Source organism: Lepus europaeus, chromosome 17, assembly GCF_033115175.1.
Source record: "Lepus europaeus isolate LE1 chromosome 17, mLepTim1.pri, whole genome shotgun sequence".
NCBI classification, from domain to species: Eukaryota; Metazoa; Chordata; class Mammalia; order Lagomorpha; family Leporidae; genus Lepus; species Lepus europaeus.
In genome coordinates, this window is record NC_084843.1 from 26,185,414 (window position 1) to 26,201,102 (window position 15,689).

The window sequence follows — 15,689 nt, forward strand, 5'->3', positions numbered from 1 at the left end:
AACATCAGGAACGATTCCTGCTTCCCTAAGTGACTTTCTCTGAAGTAAAGACAACATAGCAGGCACTGCAGAGTCAGAAGACAGGGTCTGAATCCCAGGTCTGCTGCTTGCTGTGCATTACACAGGGTCTTAACCATGTTATTATTTTTTTCTATTTATTTATTTGACAGAGTTATAGAGAGAGAGAAAGGTCTTCTTTCCATTGGTTCACTCCCCAAATGGCTGCTACGGCCGGCGCTGCACCAATCTGAAGCCAGGAACCAGGTGCTTCCTCCTGGTCTCCCATGCAGGTACAGAAGCCCAAGCACCTGGGCCATCCTCCACTGCCTTCCGGGGCCACAGCAGAGAGCAACTGGGACCAGAACCCGACACCCATATGGGATGCTGGTGCCACAGGTGGAGGATTTACCAAGTGAGCCACGGTGCTGGCCCAACCATGTTATTTTGAGGTTCTACTTCTTCATTGGTAAAATAAGTGTACAAATACTCTTCCTAAAGAATTGCATTTGTGAGGCTTGCATGAGGCAATTCTATTTACTGTTTGGTAGTATCTGACACATATTAAGTAGCTGTTCTGAACAGGTGGGTCTCGGGATGCCAGGGGTCTCGTGGGGTAATAAATGTGAAAGGTGTCCTGGAGATCATTAATACGCTCTTCCGCAATCCCTCAGACTCCTTTTATTGTCCTAACAGTTGATGTCCCTTTTTTCCTTCCGTTTCTCTGCCTCATGTTTCAGACCATTTTCCGTGTTACCCAGTGTTCTGACTTTATAACTGACCAACTCTGCAAGATGAATTCATGGCAATGAGTGGTGACTTGAACTGCAAGATACAGATTAGAGCCTCCTGGGCTGTCTGAGCCAGAACAGCATTTCACACAGCCAGACTGCAGAAACCACAGGACACAAATTACGTCGGTGGGATTCGTGACTTTTAATTTTTTATTTCACTAATTGTCTTACAGGAAATGTGAGGGGAAAAGACAGGGCTGGGCTAAGGGAAAGGAAACAGAGAAAAGTATCAAGTTCCTCAAACTATTGAAGCATGTGCGAGGATAAGAAAGTTCACTGGAAGCATTGCGTCCTCATCACCACAGAGCTCTTCCCGAAGATGTGGCACAGAGACAGGGAACAAATCCAGCATCAAACTTGGCACATGTGGAGGTCTGGGCAATGCAGAGGCTGCACAGCTGGGCGGATGACAAGCTGGCTCCTCCAGAGTTCTCCCTCGTAGTGAGTGAGGAGGAGCACGTGCACTTCTCCTCCGGGCAGAGTGTCTTCCTCCCCAGCAGCAAGGGGAGACCCTGCCAAGCATGCAGCAGTGGGGACAATGTTGGGATGAGGCTTTCAGAAGAGATTTCTTTGTTAGATTTGCTGGTGGTGTTGATTGACCAGAAGTGGTTTCTTTTACTCTTGGGCAGTAGCATTGTGTCCTGGTGATAAAAATGCCTTACACATTAGCATTCTTAAAGGCATAGCAAAGTGAAAGCAAGGCCTCTTTAGGACCTAGACTAGTGGGGAGGGGAGACGTGGATTCTAAGGGTAAAGGCATGAAAAAGCTAATTCTAATTCTAATTCACCACAAATGAACTGACAGAGGAAATGAGACCTTGACTTTTCCTGTTCATAGAAATACTCGTAGGTCTTCTAGCTTATACTACTAAATCTAAGGTCAGCTTAATCACAGCTTGGGTTACTATTACGTTGCCTCTAAAGGTAAGGTGAAAAGCTACGTTCTTAGAAGTTTTTTCCCCCTAGTTAATGGATTTAAAATCTGGTGAAAGCCTAAAATCTAAGAATCTTTTTCATTATCATATTTGTTGGGGGAATTCTTAAAATTCATCACTGCCATTTTTTTTTTTAACCTACACAATTGAAAGGATATGAAATGGGCAGGGCTAAGTCGTTACACGAATCAGCATAACATGCATCTAATTTTAACCCATGAGCAAAGAGAGCTAAAGAGGGTAAATTATTTTGAGAAGAATTTAAAATGTTAAACACATTTTAAGGGAAGAATACTACACTAGACTTATTTTCCTGGATGAAAGAACAGATATGCAGACTTTAGGGAGGTGGGATGGAAAGTGTCCATTAAACACCTATCATTGTGACTTGGTTCTATCAACGGAATTGGATGTGGACCATTGGTTTATCATTGGCAGTGATCTTATGTTTTGGGTACCTAGAATAAGATTACAGAGAGGGGTGATAGCTGGGTATGGTGAGTGAATATAGGTTTTAATTTCAGTTCACAGCAAATGATGGGGATCACAGATTTAGCACTTTAGTGTGTGCTTCCTCTGTGGCTGACTCATCTGTCACTGTGAAGCTTGAACTTTAGGTGAGAAAGCTGTGTTCTTAGATAACTTCCCTGTGATTGCTCCAGGACTGCAGTGTACTCCAACCTAAGGGGTGATTTTTTTTTTTTTATTAGAGAAATAAGTGTTCTGTCCTAAATATGAAATTGAAGCCTTGAAGACATTTTATAGTGGTGACAGGCGTTATGGTTCAGGAATAGGCTGTTTTAACAAGTCAAATGCATATTATTCCCTTTTAAGCAACAGAATTATATTTTTTGGCTTGAAATGGTGCTTTCTTCTATATTCGATTTCTCGGTTTTCTTAGTCGATATCACTGTCTCCTCCAATATTTCTTCAAAACTTTCCCCTATTTGGGAGGTTTTCTTGGAGGCTACCTTAGATGCCTCCTCTTCCTCCTCCTCTTTCTTAAGTGACAGCCCAGAGGATGAGACTTTGGAGGTTGTGGAACTGAGGATTCTAGGCGGGAGCAGATAACTTGGATTGGGAAGTGGATTCAGCCCTGAAATGCTTAATCCACTGGTGCTAAAACGTGTCTCTTCGCCTTCCAGTAGTTTCCTGTAAATCCAACAGAGAAAAACCGCTCAGGAAATCAACTCACAACTTTATTTATTTATTTATTTTTAAAGAACTTAACCCTCTGGTCCCTATTTATTTTAGATCAATTCCAAAGAATATTAGAGATCCTTCATGAGCTTCAGAGTAATCAATTTTAATCCCAAGGCTCAACGAGTTGTAATTAGAGTGTGTGTCTGTGTGTTTGTGCACACACACTCCCTTCAGCACCAGCTGTATTTAAGACATTATCAGAGGGAAACCTGTCCTATTCTCCTCAAACCTCCCCTACCCCTGCCCATGGCCAGATTACACTCCTTTTGGCAACTGGAATCTACCAAGCTCTGGGAGATGTAATTTTCCTAATTAACACCTTAACTGCAACACTGACAGGGAGGTGAGAAGTCCACAAAGAAGGGAGTAACTGCCTCATTCAACCTGAACTTGTGGTTTGTACTTTTTTAATGTACAAGGCTACAAAGGGAATGGAGCCAGCAATAACAAATGACAGTGAATGACACTAGTTCAGATTTTTCCCAGCCTGACCTAAAGGACACCATAACGGAGTGGCCCCAACACCTTGCTTCTCACATCTCAAATAGTTTTTGTCATTTTGCTTTTGAAAGTCTCCAGGAGCTTTGTTCTGAACCAGCATACGTAGTATAAAGAACAGAAGGAAAAATATCTACACACGTTCAGTCAGCTCTGCTGTTTATCAGCACTTTGTCTTTTTTTTTAAGTTCTCATTTTTTTAAAAGAAGATTTATTTATTTGAAAAGCAGAATCTCACACACACACACACACACACGCAGAGAGAGAGAGAGAGAGAGAGAAAGAGAGAGATCTTCATCTGCTGATTCATTCCCCAAATGCCCACAATAGTTGAGCCTGGGCCAGGCTGAAGCAAATAACTCCATCAGGTTTTACATGTGAGTGGCAGGGACTCAAGTACTTGAGCCCTCATCTGCTGCCTCCTAGGAGCATTAGCAGGAAGCTGGATGGAAAGCAGAGGCAGGACTTCATTCCAGGTGCTCCAATATAGGGTTCAGGCAACCAAAGCGGTAGCTTAACCCACTGCACCACAATGCCCGTCCCAGCACTGTGTCTTTGAGCAAGTCACACAGTCTGTAGTTAACCTGAACCCAGAAAAATGTTATGAAGCATTTAATATAGTGCCTGGCCCACAACAGTCATTCAAAAAATAGCAGCTGATGTTACTACATTTTTTAAAAAAGGTAAATGTTAACTAAAACATTTCTTTAGGTGGGAATCTGGGGAGATATTTCATTTTTCAGAATTTTCTAATCTGTATAAATCCTGTTTTTAAAGTTAGAGTCTGACGGGTGTTTGTTTCAGCCTCTGTATGTTCACACTGTCCCCTTACATCCTTGGAGACCTCCCCAGGATGAGTAAGGTTGGGCAGGTATATATTGAAGCAGAGAGAGAGGGGTGAGCTCACCTGGAAGGGGCCAGTCATTCCCTTCCTCATCCCCCCTCACTGATCAGAAACCAAGGCGCCTAGAGCCATTGTCCCCAGGAAACCATGCCCTTTGAAGTACCTGTAAGCTGCTATCTCAATGTCAAGTGCCATTTTGACATTGAGCAAGTCCTGGTATTCCCGGAGGTGGCGTGCCATCTCACTCTTGGTGTTTCTCAGATCATTCTCCAGCTGCCCAATGCTATCCTGAAAAGGGACATACCAGAAATTCATTAAGATTTCCACAAGGCAAAGATTATCAACCCTGACTACACGCTAAAGCCACCTAGGGAACTTTATATCCAAGCCTATCCATCAGGCTGGTTCTGATTCGTGGGGGTCCCTGTATTTGCAGTTTTCCATACAGGTCCCCAGGAGATTCCAACATGTGGTAGGGGTTGAGAACGTCTATCACCAGGCACATGGTTCCCACCTGCGCACTGCAAGCTGAGTTGTTTGCACGTACTCACCGTCTGTCCCTTGCTTGCTGCATTGATGCTGAAGAACTCCACTGTTCATTTCCTTTCCAGACCCCACAGCCTCAGGTTAGGCACTTAGACTCAGAAAATTCAAACCACGGAAAGCACAGAGAAAACCCCCAAGCACTCTCTGCTGCCATTCCCTGCCTTGGTTGGTTTTGATGGTTTCCAGAGCTCTGCCTCTCAATCACTTTGCTGAAGGCATTTTGTATGACAGACAGGAGGAAGCAGAAGAATCCAAGTGGCATACTGAAATGATAACCTTTCTTAAAAAGAAACTAGTCTTGTGTAATAGTTTTGCTTCAAATTCTTTCAGGTGCAGACCAAGGCATGGTAGTGAGACAGTTTTAAATTTGTGATCCTGGAGCAGCAAGGGTCTTTTAAAAACAAAGCAGGGGGCTGGCGTTGTGACGTAGCAGGTAAAGCCACTGCCTGCAGTGCCGGCATCCCATTTGGGTTCTGGTTCGAGTCACGGCTGCTCCACTTCTGATCCAGCTCTCTGCTGTGCCCTGGGAAAGCAGTACAAGATAGCCCAAGTCCTTGGGCCCCTGCCCTCAGATGAGAGACCCGGAAGAAGCTCCTGGCTCCTGGCTTCAGATCGGCACAGCTCCAGCCGTTGCAGCCAACTGGGGAGTGAACCAACGGATGGAGGACTTCTCTCTCTGTGTGTGTGTGTGTGTGTGTGTCTCCTCTCTCTGTGTAACTCTTTCAAATAAATAAATCTTAAAAAAAAAAAAAGCAGATTCTGTTGCTGACCTATCGAAAACTGCAGCAGCTTTGGAATAACATCTTACTCCTCCGCATGACCGATACCCTTCCCTTGGCTCAAAGTGCTTCAGCCACCCTGGCAGCCTTTCCTGCTCCTTAAAAAATACCAGGTTCAGAGGCTGTCGCTGTGGCGTAGTGGGTAAAGCCACTGCCTGTGCTGCTAGCATCCCATATAGTCCCGGCTGCCCCACTTTCTATCCAGCTCTCTGCTATGGCCTGGAAAAGCAGTGGAAGATTGTCTAGGTCCTTGGGCCCCTGCACCCATGAAGGGGACCAAGAGGAAGCTCCTGGCTTCCGATTAGCCCAGCTCTGGCCATTGTGGCCATTTGGGGAGTGAACCAGCAGATGGAAGACACCTCTCTCTCTCTCTCTCTCTCTCTCTGCTTCTTTATAACTCTGCCTTTCAAATAAAAAGAAAAAAGAAAAAAAAATACCAGGTTCATTTCTGTCCTGGCTCTTTAGGTTGGCTATTTCTGCAGCCTAGAATGCCTTGCAGTGGATCTCTACATGGCTAACTCCTTGTCAGCCAAGATTTAGTTCACATGGCCTCTTCTCTGACCGCCTTCCTTATATGCAGTTGAAGTACTCTTCCTCTATCGATCCAGCACATATTCCTACCTCAAGTCAGGGCAGCTGCCAGCCCATGAAGGAACCTTGGGCAAACTGGAACAAGGTACCCTCAATGGGAGGATAAACTAGAAAAAAGTACCCTTGAAAGGAGTCACCCTGTTCTTAACTCTTATCATTATTTGAAATTATCTAGTTCATTAGTCTATTTTCTGTCACTTTTCTAAGACAGTTTTTCAACCTTCACTTTTTTTTTTTTTTTTTAAGATTTACTTATTTATTTAACAGGCACAGTAACAGAGAGAGAGAGACAGAGAAAGATCTCTGGTTTACTCCCACAATGGCCAGGGCTGGGCCAGGCCAAAGCCAGGAGCCAGGAGCTTCACCCCGGTCTCCCACGTGGGTGGCAGGGACCCAAAATACTTGAGCCATCTTCTACTGCTTTTCCCAGGCCATTAGAGGGGAACTGGATCAGAAGTGGAGCAGCTGAGACTTGAACCAGCGCCCATGTGGAATGCCGGCACCACAAGCGGTGGGCTCACCTGCTGCGCCAGAACACCCTCTCCGCCACCTTGACATTATTTATGTACTGGGCTGAAAAATTCTTTGTGTGGACGCTGTCTGTGCATTGTAGGATGTTGGGCAGCATCCCTAGCCTCTCCCCACTAGAGGCCCCAAGCACACACTCTCCCTCCCAGGTGGAGTCTCTCTGGGAGGTAAATCACTCTTGGTTGAGAACCATTATCACCAACACAGGGCCCTTTCTGTCCAGCTCACTCAGGAAGCCCGGGGCCCAGCACAGTGTACTCTGCAGTGGCTGAAAGGATGACAGTTGAATGAATGAATGATGCTATGCGACACTTCCTCTTTTCTTATGACCTGAAAATGTGTGAGCGAATGGCACATACAATCGAACTTCAACTTTGTAGACATAAAAAGCAAGTGATGGAGAGTTATTTGTATGACATAGTGTGGCAGATAAACATAATGGAAACTCAAGAAAGTATTTGCTGTGGGGCCCTTGCAGATCCCCATGCATGGCGATGAAGAGGCAATAGAGAAAGGCAGGGCTGATACATTCGGGGCTGCACACTTCTAAATCAAGAGAATTTGCAGGAAGAATTAAAATTCATGCCACCTACCTGTTCTATAAATATTGACAAGAATACAGCAAAGGAGAGTCTGTGTTGACTGATGGATCCAGAGCAAAAAATGATAGGCAGTGGGGAAAGTACATATCACAGTAGACAAATGGCAGCTCGTTCTTTCTTTCTTTCTTTTTTTTTTTTAAAAGATTTATCCATTTATATGAAAGAGTTGCAGAGAGGTGGAGGTGGAGAGAAAGAGATAGGTCTTCCATCCACTGGTTCACTCCCCAAATGGCTGCAACAGCTGGGACTGGGCTAGGCCAAAGCCAGGATCTAGGAGCTTCATCCAGTTCTCTCACATGGGTGGCAGGGGCCCAAACACTTTAGCCAAACACTGCTGCTTTTCCCAGATCATGAGAAGGGAGCTGGATTGGACGTGGAGCATCTGGGACAGGAACCAGCACCATATGGGATGCCGGCATTGCAGGTGTGTCTTTACCACCTATGCCACAATGCTGGCCACCAGTAATGCAACTATTTCAAAGTGTTGAAAGATCATGAAGGCTTAAAAGAAATTTTATCAAGAAATTTTACCTGATGGCTGATATTTGAGGTTAAACTAACCTACCGAGTAAGTCTGCTAGGAATGTATTAGGGTAAGAGAATCAACATTACTTTGGTAAGGGGGAAAGGATCCTAGAGTGAAGGAAAAAGGAAGAGGCAGAAATGTTATCATATGAAAAGGAGAAGTGCTCTATGAGGAAAGAGGTTTCCTCAAGACCTTTGGGTTGCAGTTTTTTGCCCTGCCATGGACATCCACCGAACCAGTTTTCTACATTTTAGTTTCTTCAACCTTTCCATTTTTTCATATGGAAAGTCAAATTAATTCTTTTCTAAGGTGTTCTGAAATCTTCAAATTAGGATTGCCATTCAAAGGACCTTACAGTAGTAAATAATGAGTCTGTTATCTGTTAAATGAGGTAACAGGTATCGGAATAGAATGGCAAATAAGAAGCGCTCAGTAAATGCTACTGATTTTTATCGTTATTAATATCATGCCATGTGACTACCCATTTGAGATACGGACAAGTCATGAGACCTCCCCACAACTCCTTAGATAATTAAGAAATGAATATTATAATGTATGTAACACTTTAACATTGGATAGTTGGAAGCATCAGATTTTTTAAATATAACAATTTTGAATAAAGCTCTTTTAAAAGTGGCTTACACCACTTACAGTGGTATAGTACAACCTTTTTCTTTCTTTTTTTAAGCAATTAAGGGTCATCATAATGATTGATGATTTATCTGTAATTGCATGATGTCCTTCATCTTTTAGGCCACCTGAGGTGTACTGGGCAGTGTCTGAGTTCGTGTTAGTGCTCGCTGGCTTTCTTTGCCCTGAAAGATGAACTCATCTGCTGCTCCTTCTCCTTGACAGTGGCTGACCCCAGGGCCCCCCTTCTCTTCCAGCTTGCGGCAGGTTTGGAACCCAAATAACCATTAGATGAAGTGAGAATGACTAGGCTGGGGCCATCTTCCTAATTCGGACGTAGCTGTTTTGTCTCATCTGCAGATTAACAAAGTCCTTCTATAAACAATTATTTTTGTTTCACTGTTGTATTATCTGAATAAGAGGCTGTTGGGGAGCTGAGTTCTAGATAGATGAGATTTCCTTGAACTTTACGTTACACATTTCACATGTCTACTTTAGGGATCAGAGTAGACAAAAAGCACAGTGGTGCTGCCTTCAGAAGGAATCTGCTGACTTCAAAGTCTAATCTCTTTGTCTGCACTCTCCTCCCCGCACTGGGCTGTGTCTTGCTTTGCCCTTCAAAAGCCCTGCCAAAGATGGCCTCCAGCTCGAAATCTGAGCCGAGCACCGCAGTCCGCCCCCTCCCCCAACCACGCAGCTGCTGCCGGCACAGCCAGAGGGAATCAGAGCCAGGCACTCCCTGCTCTAGCCTGGGTCTCTCCTGGAATAGTGTGAGCACCTTGATCAAGGATGAAGAATGTGGACCGGGAAAAAGAACCAGCCACACTGGCATCTGCGGCGGAGCAGAGGAACCGCAGACAGTGCTGTGGATTTCATCCCTGTTGGGGAGGTTGGGAGGGGCCTCTGCCAGGCAAGCAGTAGTGAGTGCAGCGCTGTCTGATTGAAAGAGGCCATCCAGAACCACTGCTCGGCATAATCAATTTTGGTGGGGAGAGGATTTTCATATGCTGTCCACCCACAAGGCACTGTGTGTGCTTATTCTTAATCATACCTTTGCTTTGTCCCTATGTTTTTTGCTGATTTTCCCTCCACCACATTCTAAAGTCATGCATTATGTGTGTCTCTAAGCTGCTTTACTGAACACTGTGTTTAAGGACAGTGCATGCCAACGCCAGTGTCCAGATCAACAGAATGCAGCACTTTCTCTGAAAATACCTCATCCCTGGGCCCCACCTGTGACCTGTGAAACCCGGATTTGTGGGAGTAGGCTTAGCAATTTTGTCTTTCAAATCCCCAGTTGTGTCACTGGGTTTAGGAACTACTTGTTCATTTCTGAAAAGGAGCTGTCATGGTGGCCTAGGTGATAGTACTACAGTGAGACAGAGAGGGGCAAACAAAGCAAAGACCAGATGGAGCAGTTTTTTCTTTTTAAAGGGTAACTGTAGCTTTTATCTTGAATTCTAATTTTGGAAATGGATCTATCAAGCTATAGATTTATTTGCAGCCACTGCCACCTCCAATCTCCAAGGGGCCAGACCCTGCCTGCTATTTAATTAGGCTGTACTCCAATCTCAGATTGGAGAGAAGAGGGTAGACTTGGCTCTTCTCCCTGGAGGGCATTAACCAGCAATGATCTTGATTGTTCAGCAAGGTCTTTCATGGAAAGCCTCAGCTTTCCAAGACTGACCATGGTACAGGTTTGGGACCCATGTACCCTCCAAGAATGTCCTGAGACAGGCTAGAACTGGGACTCTAGTGGTGCTGGGCAGCTATGTCAGGACCAGAATCACCCTGTGAAGATACAGAAAAGCCTTCAGGTTTCCAGAGGGTGGCTGCGTTTGGTTTTTGGAGACAGTTGCCCTAGCTCTTTCTAACCTTTCCTCTCCCTTATTTCAGACTCTCATACACTATGGTGTACTTAACTGTGTCACCTTGAATCATTCTTCACCCTTTCAAAAAGTGTAATTAGCTTTCTCTTCTCAAATAGGCTACCAGCTCTCTGGGGCAGTGACAACGTGACTTTAGTAGGGTGGGCCTTCCTGTGTCTCTTACAGGGTGCCAAGCTTAGAAAGGAAGATGGGCCTAGACAAACCTCTGCAGCTGAAGAAAGAGAACAACCTGCCATTACTGCAGTGAGGGGGGAGGGGAGGGGGAGGGGGAGAGGGCAGGAAAACAATGGCTGAATCTGTGCAGAGGAGGCATTTCACCTTGGTCAGCACAAAGATTGTTAGAACAGCCAGAGGATACCACTGTGGCTTTAGGACTTCAGTGTAGCAGGCGGGTCTGTGAGCCCCACCTCAGCCTTAGGTCCCATGGGGTAGGAAATAGCTGTCTGTTGTCCGACCTTGTCTTCCACGCCCATCAGCAGGTCCACTAGGGCTCTGAAGGCTAAAGCTGATGGGGGCAGCACTGCAGAGCTGCAGATGCCGCAGTTTGTTGTTTTTTTTGTTTGTTTCCTGCAGACCATGTCTGCATGATCCTACTATTGGATCATGCTAAGAAGCCTTTTGCAGTAAACAAGGCAGACAGCACTGTCACTCACTGTCTTACAAAGCAGGGACTGTAACAGCAAACAGAGGACATGGCAAAGTCCAAATCAGCCGGCAGTTCTGGGCAAGTTCTTTTTTGGAAATCCTGGGCTGGCCCTTCAGAAGGCCACCTAGTTCAAATTCTGAGGCCTCTGGAAGAAAACATAAGTCCCAGTTAGCCAAATGTGATTATTTCAGGCCATCCATGGGCGAGGTCACACAGTAGAAAATTCAAGTTGCACATTTTGAAGAATAGGAATATTTATTTGAGCAATTCTGTAACATCAAACTAACCAAAACAAACAGTCCAAGCAGGCTCTCTTCCTTTATCAGAGAAATCATTTGTAAGGAACAACAAATACTGATATTAATATTAATTATTTAACTCCTGACCAAATAGTACTTTTGAGATTTCACTCCTTCCTTGGTTTTATTTTCTTACTGTTCCCTACTCCTGTTAACTTTAGCAAATGTAAGCTTCAATCCTAGCTAGAATATTTGAAGTTTCTGAATTATTAGAATTCTATTCAAAAGAGCTTTTATTGCACAAGACTGAAGCACATGGTTTTGATTCTTTTCTGCACTTTTCATTCACCCTATTTCCTGCCTCTGTGCACTCAGTGTTTATAAACCCAGAATATCCAGTAAAGCTGATGATGCGGTAGCCTTTGTTGGAAGGAAGAAGCCAATCAATACCTTAGAATGTAGAGAGCTTGGAGGGTAGAGAAGGGCAGAAAAAAATAAGTGGCCTGTAACAAAGAAACCACCCCTTTGATTTATCACAGGCACTGAGGATGGAAAAAATGTTAAGGAAATGGGAAATATCAAGTGGAACCTCACAGCTGCTGAGCAGATTAATTGGTTTTTGTTAAGTGCTAAGCCACCCATGAAAGAGAAAATTGATGATGCCCACGAGGTGACCTTTAATTGCAGGTGGCCAAGACTGAAGTGTTGGTATTGCAGAAGAAAAAGGATCAAACCCGTGAATTGCCTAGAGATTCCTAACTAGGACATGAGACCAGAGAGACAGCCTTTCTGAGATGGGAAGAACTCGAGATCAGCACCACGGACAGCTCCCAACCATTCCCGCCAGCTAACCAATGTATGCTTTTTATGTCAGGTCCAGCAGGGAGGTTGTGGCTACCTCAGTCATCACTCAGCTCCTCTGTTTCCAATCTCTACTTCTTTGAGGACAAAAACAATCAAAGAAATGGGATAGGACCCTTTCCAGTCCAGTACAGCAGAAACCTTCCCCCAACACCGAGGCAGACCATATCCCAGAAACATCAATTCCTGGGCTCACAGAAATCCTTTCAAAGTCAACCAAACAAGCCGCGGGGAGGCTGTCACCGGCTCCCAGTGGCTCACTTCTTATTGGGGGTGGGGACTGTCCTGCAGATCGCCAGCGCGTGTGTGCCCACTTGCTAACAAAGAAGTATGCATGTTAGAACTTCCAAGTTTAAGAGGTCTTTTGTTAGAAGAGCTCAGACAGTAACCCAAGTGAGGGGCAGAGAAGGAGGGCTTCCAGGCTGCTAGAATTAAGAGCGGAGACTCCAGGGCTTTTTGTTCGCCAGCGCCTCCAGTCGGGGCTCTTCTCTCGCTCACCCTCCCCTCGGTTCCCAGGGCCCGTGTTCCAGACAGCGCAGGCTCGCGCAGAGGACAGAGCGCCCAGCCCTTCCTTACCTGGTAACCGGCCACCTCAGCGCTGTGCCTCTCCTCCAGTTCCAGGATCTGCCTCTCCAAAGACTCGTTGGCCCCGCGCAGGCCCTCGATCTCGATGGTGCGTGCCTGTAGTTGGCGCCGGTACTCGTGGATCTCCTCGCGGCTGGCCCGGATGGCCTCGGTGCTGCGCGCTGCCTGCTCGTTCAGGTTGGCGAACTTGGACTTGTACCACTCCTCGGCGGACTGGAGATTCTTAGCGGCCAGGGACTCATACTGGGCGCGGATCTCCCTCAGCGCCGAACTCAGGTCTGGTTTAGCCACAGCCACGTCCACCTCGGCCGCGGCCTGCGACGACGCCTGCAGCGTGGCCAGCAGCTCGGCTACCTCCTCGTCGTGCACCTGGCGCACGAAGGCCAGCTCGTCCAGCAGCGACTCCACCTTCTTCTCCAGGTCCAGGCGGGCCAGCGTGGCGCCGTCCACGTCGCGCTGCTGCGCCTTCAGGGCGCGCTCGGCGCCCTCGCGCCCGCGGCTCTCCTCCTCGCAGCGGGCCCGCAGCCGCTGCACCTCCTCGGCCAGCCCGTCGCGCTCCAGCAGGGCCTGCGCGCGCGCCGAGCTCGCCTCTTCCAGCTGCGCGCGCAGGTCGCGCAGCTCGCGCTGGAAGAGCTCGCCGACGCGCGACGGCTCGGCGTGGCGCTGCCGCAGCGCGGCCAGCTCGGCCTCGAGCGCCCGGTTCTGCGTCTCCAGCTGGTGCACCTTCTCGATGAACACGGCGAAGCGGTCGTTGAGGCCCTGCAGCTGCTCCTTCTCGTTGGTGCGGATGATCTTGTACTCGTTGGTACGCGCCGCCGCTTGACTCAGGTCCAGACCGTCGGACGCCGGTAGCCGGCGGTAGGCCAGGCCCAGGCCGAGGGACGAGGCCGAGGAGCAGGCGCCCGAGGAGGCCACATTGCAGCGGGTCAGCGACTGCGAGCGGAAGCCGCCTGCGCCGCCTGCCCCGGAGAGGCGCGCGGACAGGCGAGAGCCGTCCCCGAACACCTTGCGGTAGGAGGAGGCGGAGCACAGGTAGTGCTCCGAGCCGAAGCTCATGGTGCGGGGATCGGCGCCGGGCGTGCGGCTGCGGCTGGAGGTACGGAGCAAAGGCGACGTGGGCAAGCGGGGTGCGGCAGGGCGGTGCGCACCGGCTTTTAAGGCGCGGGGGGCCGGGGCGGGGCGCGGGGGGCGGAGCTCCCGCTCCGGGCCAGGCCGGGAGAGGGAAGGAAGGGGGGCACCCAGGAGCGGGGGCGGGGAAGCGCAGTGCCTACCGCAGCTGCGCGCGACCTACCTAGGGCGCAGGAACAGGCCCTAGTGCGTAGAAGCCGCCTAATGTCCGCAGCGGCTCTTCCCCAGAAAATCGAGTGCTTTGAAAGAAACTTGAGCTCAGGCGTCTCCCACCCGGAGACCACGCGCATCTCTGTCGCGTCCCTGGCCTGTATCCCGCCCTCCCTCTCTGGCCCACCGGCAGGGCAGGGCTTCCTGGGAGGTGTGCCCTTCACCCACCCCCATCCCTGCGTTCCTCAGGGTGAGTCCTGCTTTTCCGGACGAGGCCTTGTCCCCCACCTCGGGCTCCCGGGGTTCCCAGAGGGAAAGTGTGTCTGCGGCCCTCCGAGAGCAGCTGCGGGGCTGGGCCTCTGGAGCTCCCGGGATGGGAGGGTGCGACGCCCGCCGCCTGGGAGGCCCGGGAGATGGAGATCGGTAAAGACAGGGAGTGGTGCACCGAGCTGGAGCTGGGGAGAGTGGGAAGAAGAGGTGGTAGAGAGAGGGGCCAGGCCTGGAAGAGGAGGAAGCTCTGGGGGTTGCTGGGGCCGGTCCATAGGGCACTAGCGCGGTACAGATTAGAATCACAGATGCGAGAAGGGGCTGCAGACTTTCGTTTTTCAAGCACTTTATTTTTCTAAAATTTTATTCATTTGCTTATTTTCATTTTATTTGAAAGGTAGAGAAACCAAGAGAGAACTACTTAAATACAGACGGGTTTCCACCTACTTGTTCACTGTCTAAATGCTGGCATCTGCCAGGACTGGGTCAGGCTGAAGCCAGGAGCCAGGAACTCCTGGGTCTCCCATGAGGGAGGCAGGGACCCATCATCCTCTGCCTCCCAGGGTGTGCATTAGCAGGGAGCTGGTTCAGAAGCACAGAGTCGCTGGGACTGGAGCCAGGCAGTCCCATAGTGGGTGCGGACACCCAAGGTAATGACTTAAGTTGCTGTACCACTGCACCAAATGCCTGCCCCAAGCGCTTTATTTTAAAACATTTCAGGTTCTAGTCCTGGTTGGGGATGCCGGATTCTGTCCCGGTTGCTCCTCTTCCAGGCCAGCTCTCTGCCATGGCCCAGGAAGGCAGTGGAGGATGGTCCAAGTGCTTGGGCCCTGCACCCGCGTGGGAGACCAGGAGGAAGCACCTGGCTCCTGGCTCTGGATCGGCACAGCGCGCCGGCGGAAGCAACCACTTGGGGGGGTGAACCAACGGAAAAGGAAGACCTTTCTCTCTGTCTCTCTCACTGTCTAACTCTGCCTGTTAAATTTTTTTTTTTTTTTTCAAAATGAGCCTTTTAAAACTGCTTGGGAGGTTTCACCTAAAAAGAAATTTGATCTGACTGCTTCTAAGATAGGAAGAGCTGGGCTGGCCCGACCGGAGGAGGTTAGGTGTGCCATTTGCTCACGAAATGTGCTCTTTCTTTCACAACTGGCCCCGTCACTCGCCACTGAAGTGCCCTTACCTGCTAAAGTCATTTACTTTTCCCGTCTGGCCCGGTGGGCACTTGAGGTCCAGTCTTTGTAAGTCTTGCAGGACAGGCCCTCATGTGACTTTGGAGAACTAGCCACTTCTGCAGAACTCTCTCTGTACCAAAGAGGTCCCTACAAACAGATTAAACCTCAGGAGCTGGGAAGAGCACTGGTGACTGAACCGGCCTCCTTTAACACACAGTGGAAGGAATTTCAGAACAGGCTCTAGACAGATGTAGACAGATGAGGCTGGGAGGGGTCAAC

At 48.4% G+C, this 15,689-nt stretch overlaps 1 protein-coding gene across 1 annotated transcript; it reads right to left on the reverse strand.

Annotated features, from left to right (window-relative positions):
* Positions 1-923: 923 nt before the first annotated feature.
* Positions 924-13,803, reverse strand: INA (internexin neuronal intermediate filament protein alpha). Its single transcript, XM_062214338.1, has 3 exons — positions 12,685-13,803; positions 4,435-4,559; positions 924-2,878 (listed from the first exon to the last, which is right to left on the reverse strand). Exons 1-3 carry the CDS (start codon positions 13,747-13,749, stop codon positions 2,569-2,571), a joined length of 1,500 nt encoding a protein of 499 aa, XP_062070322.1. The 5' UTR covers positions 13,750-13,803; the 3' UTR covers positions 924-2,568.
* Between the last annotated feature and the right edge of the window lie 1,886 nt (positions 13,804-15,689).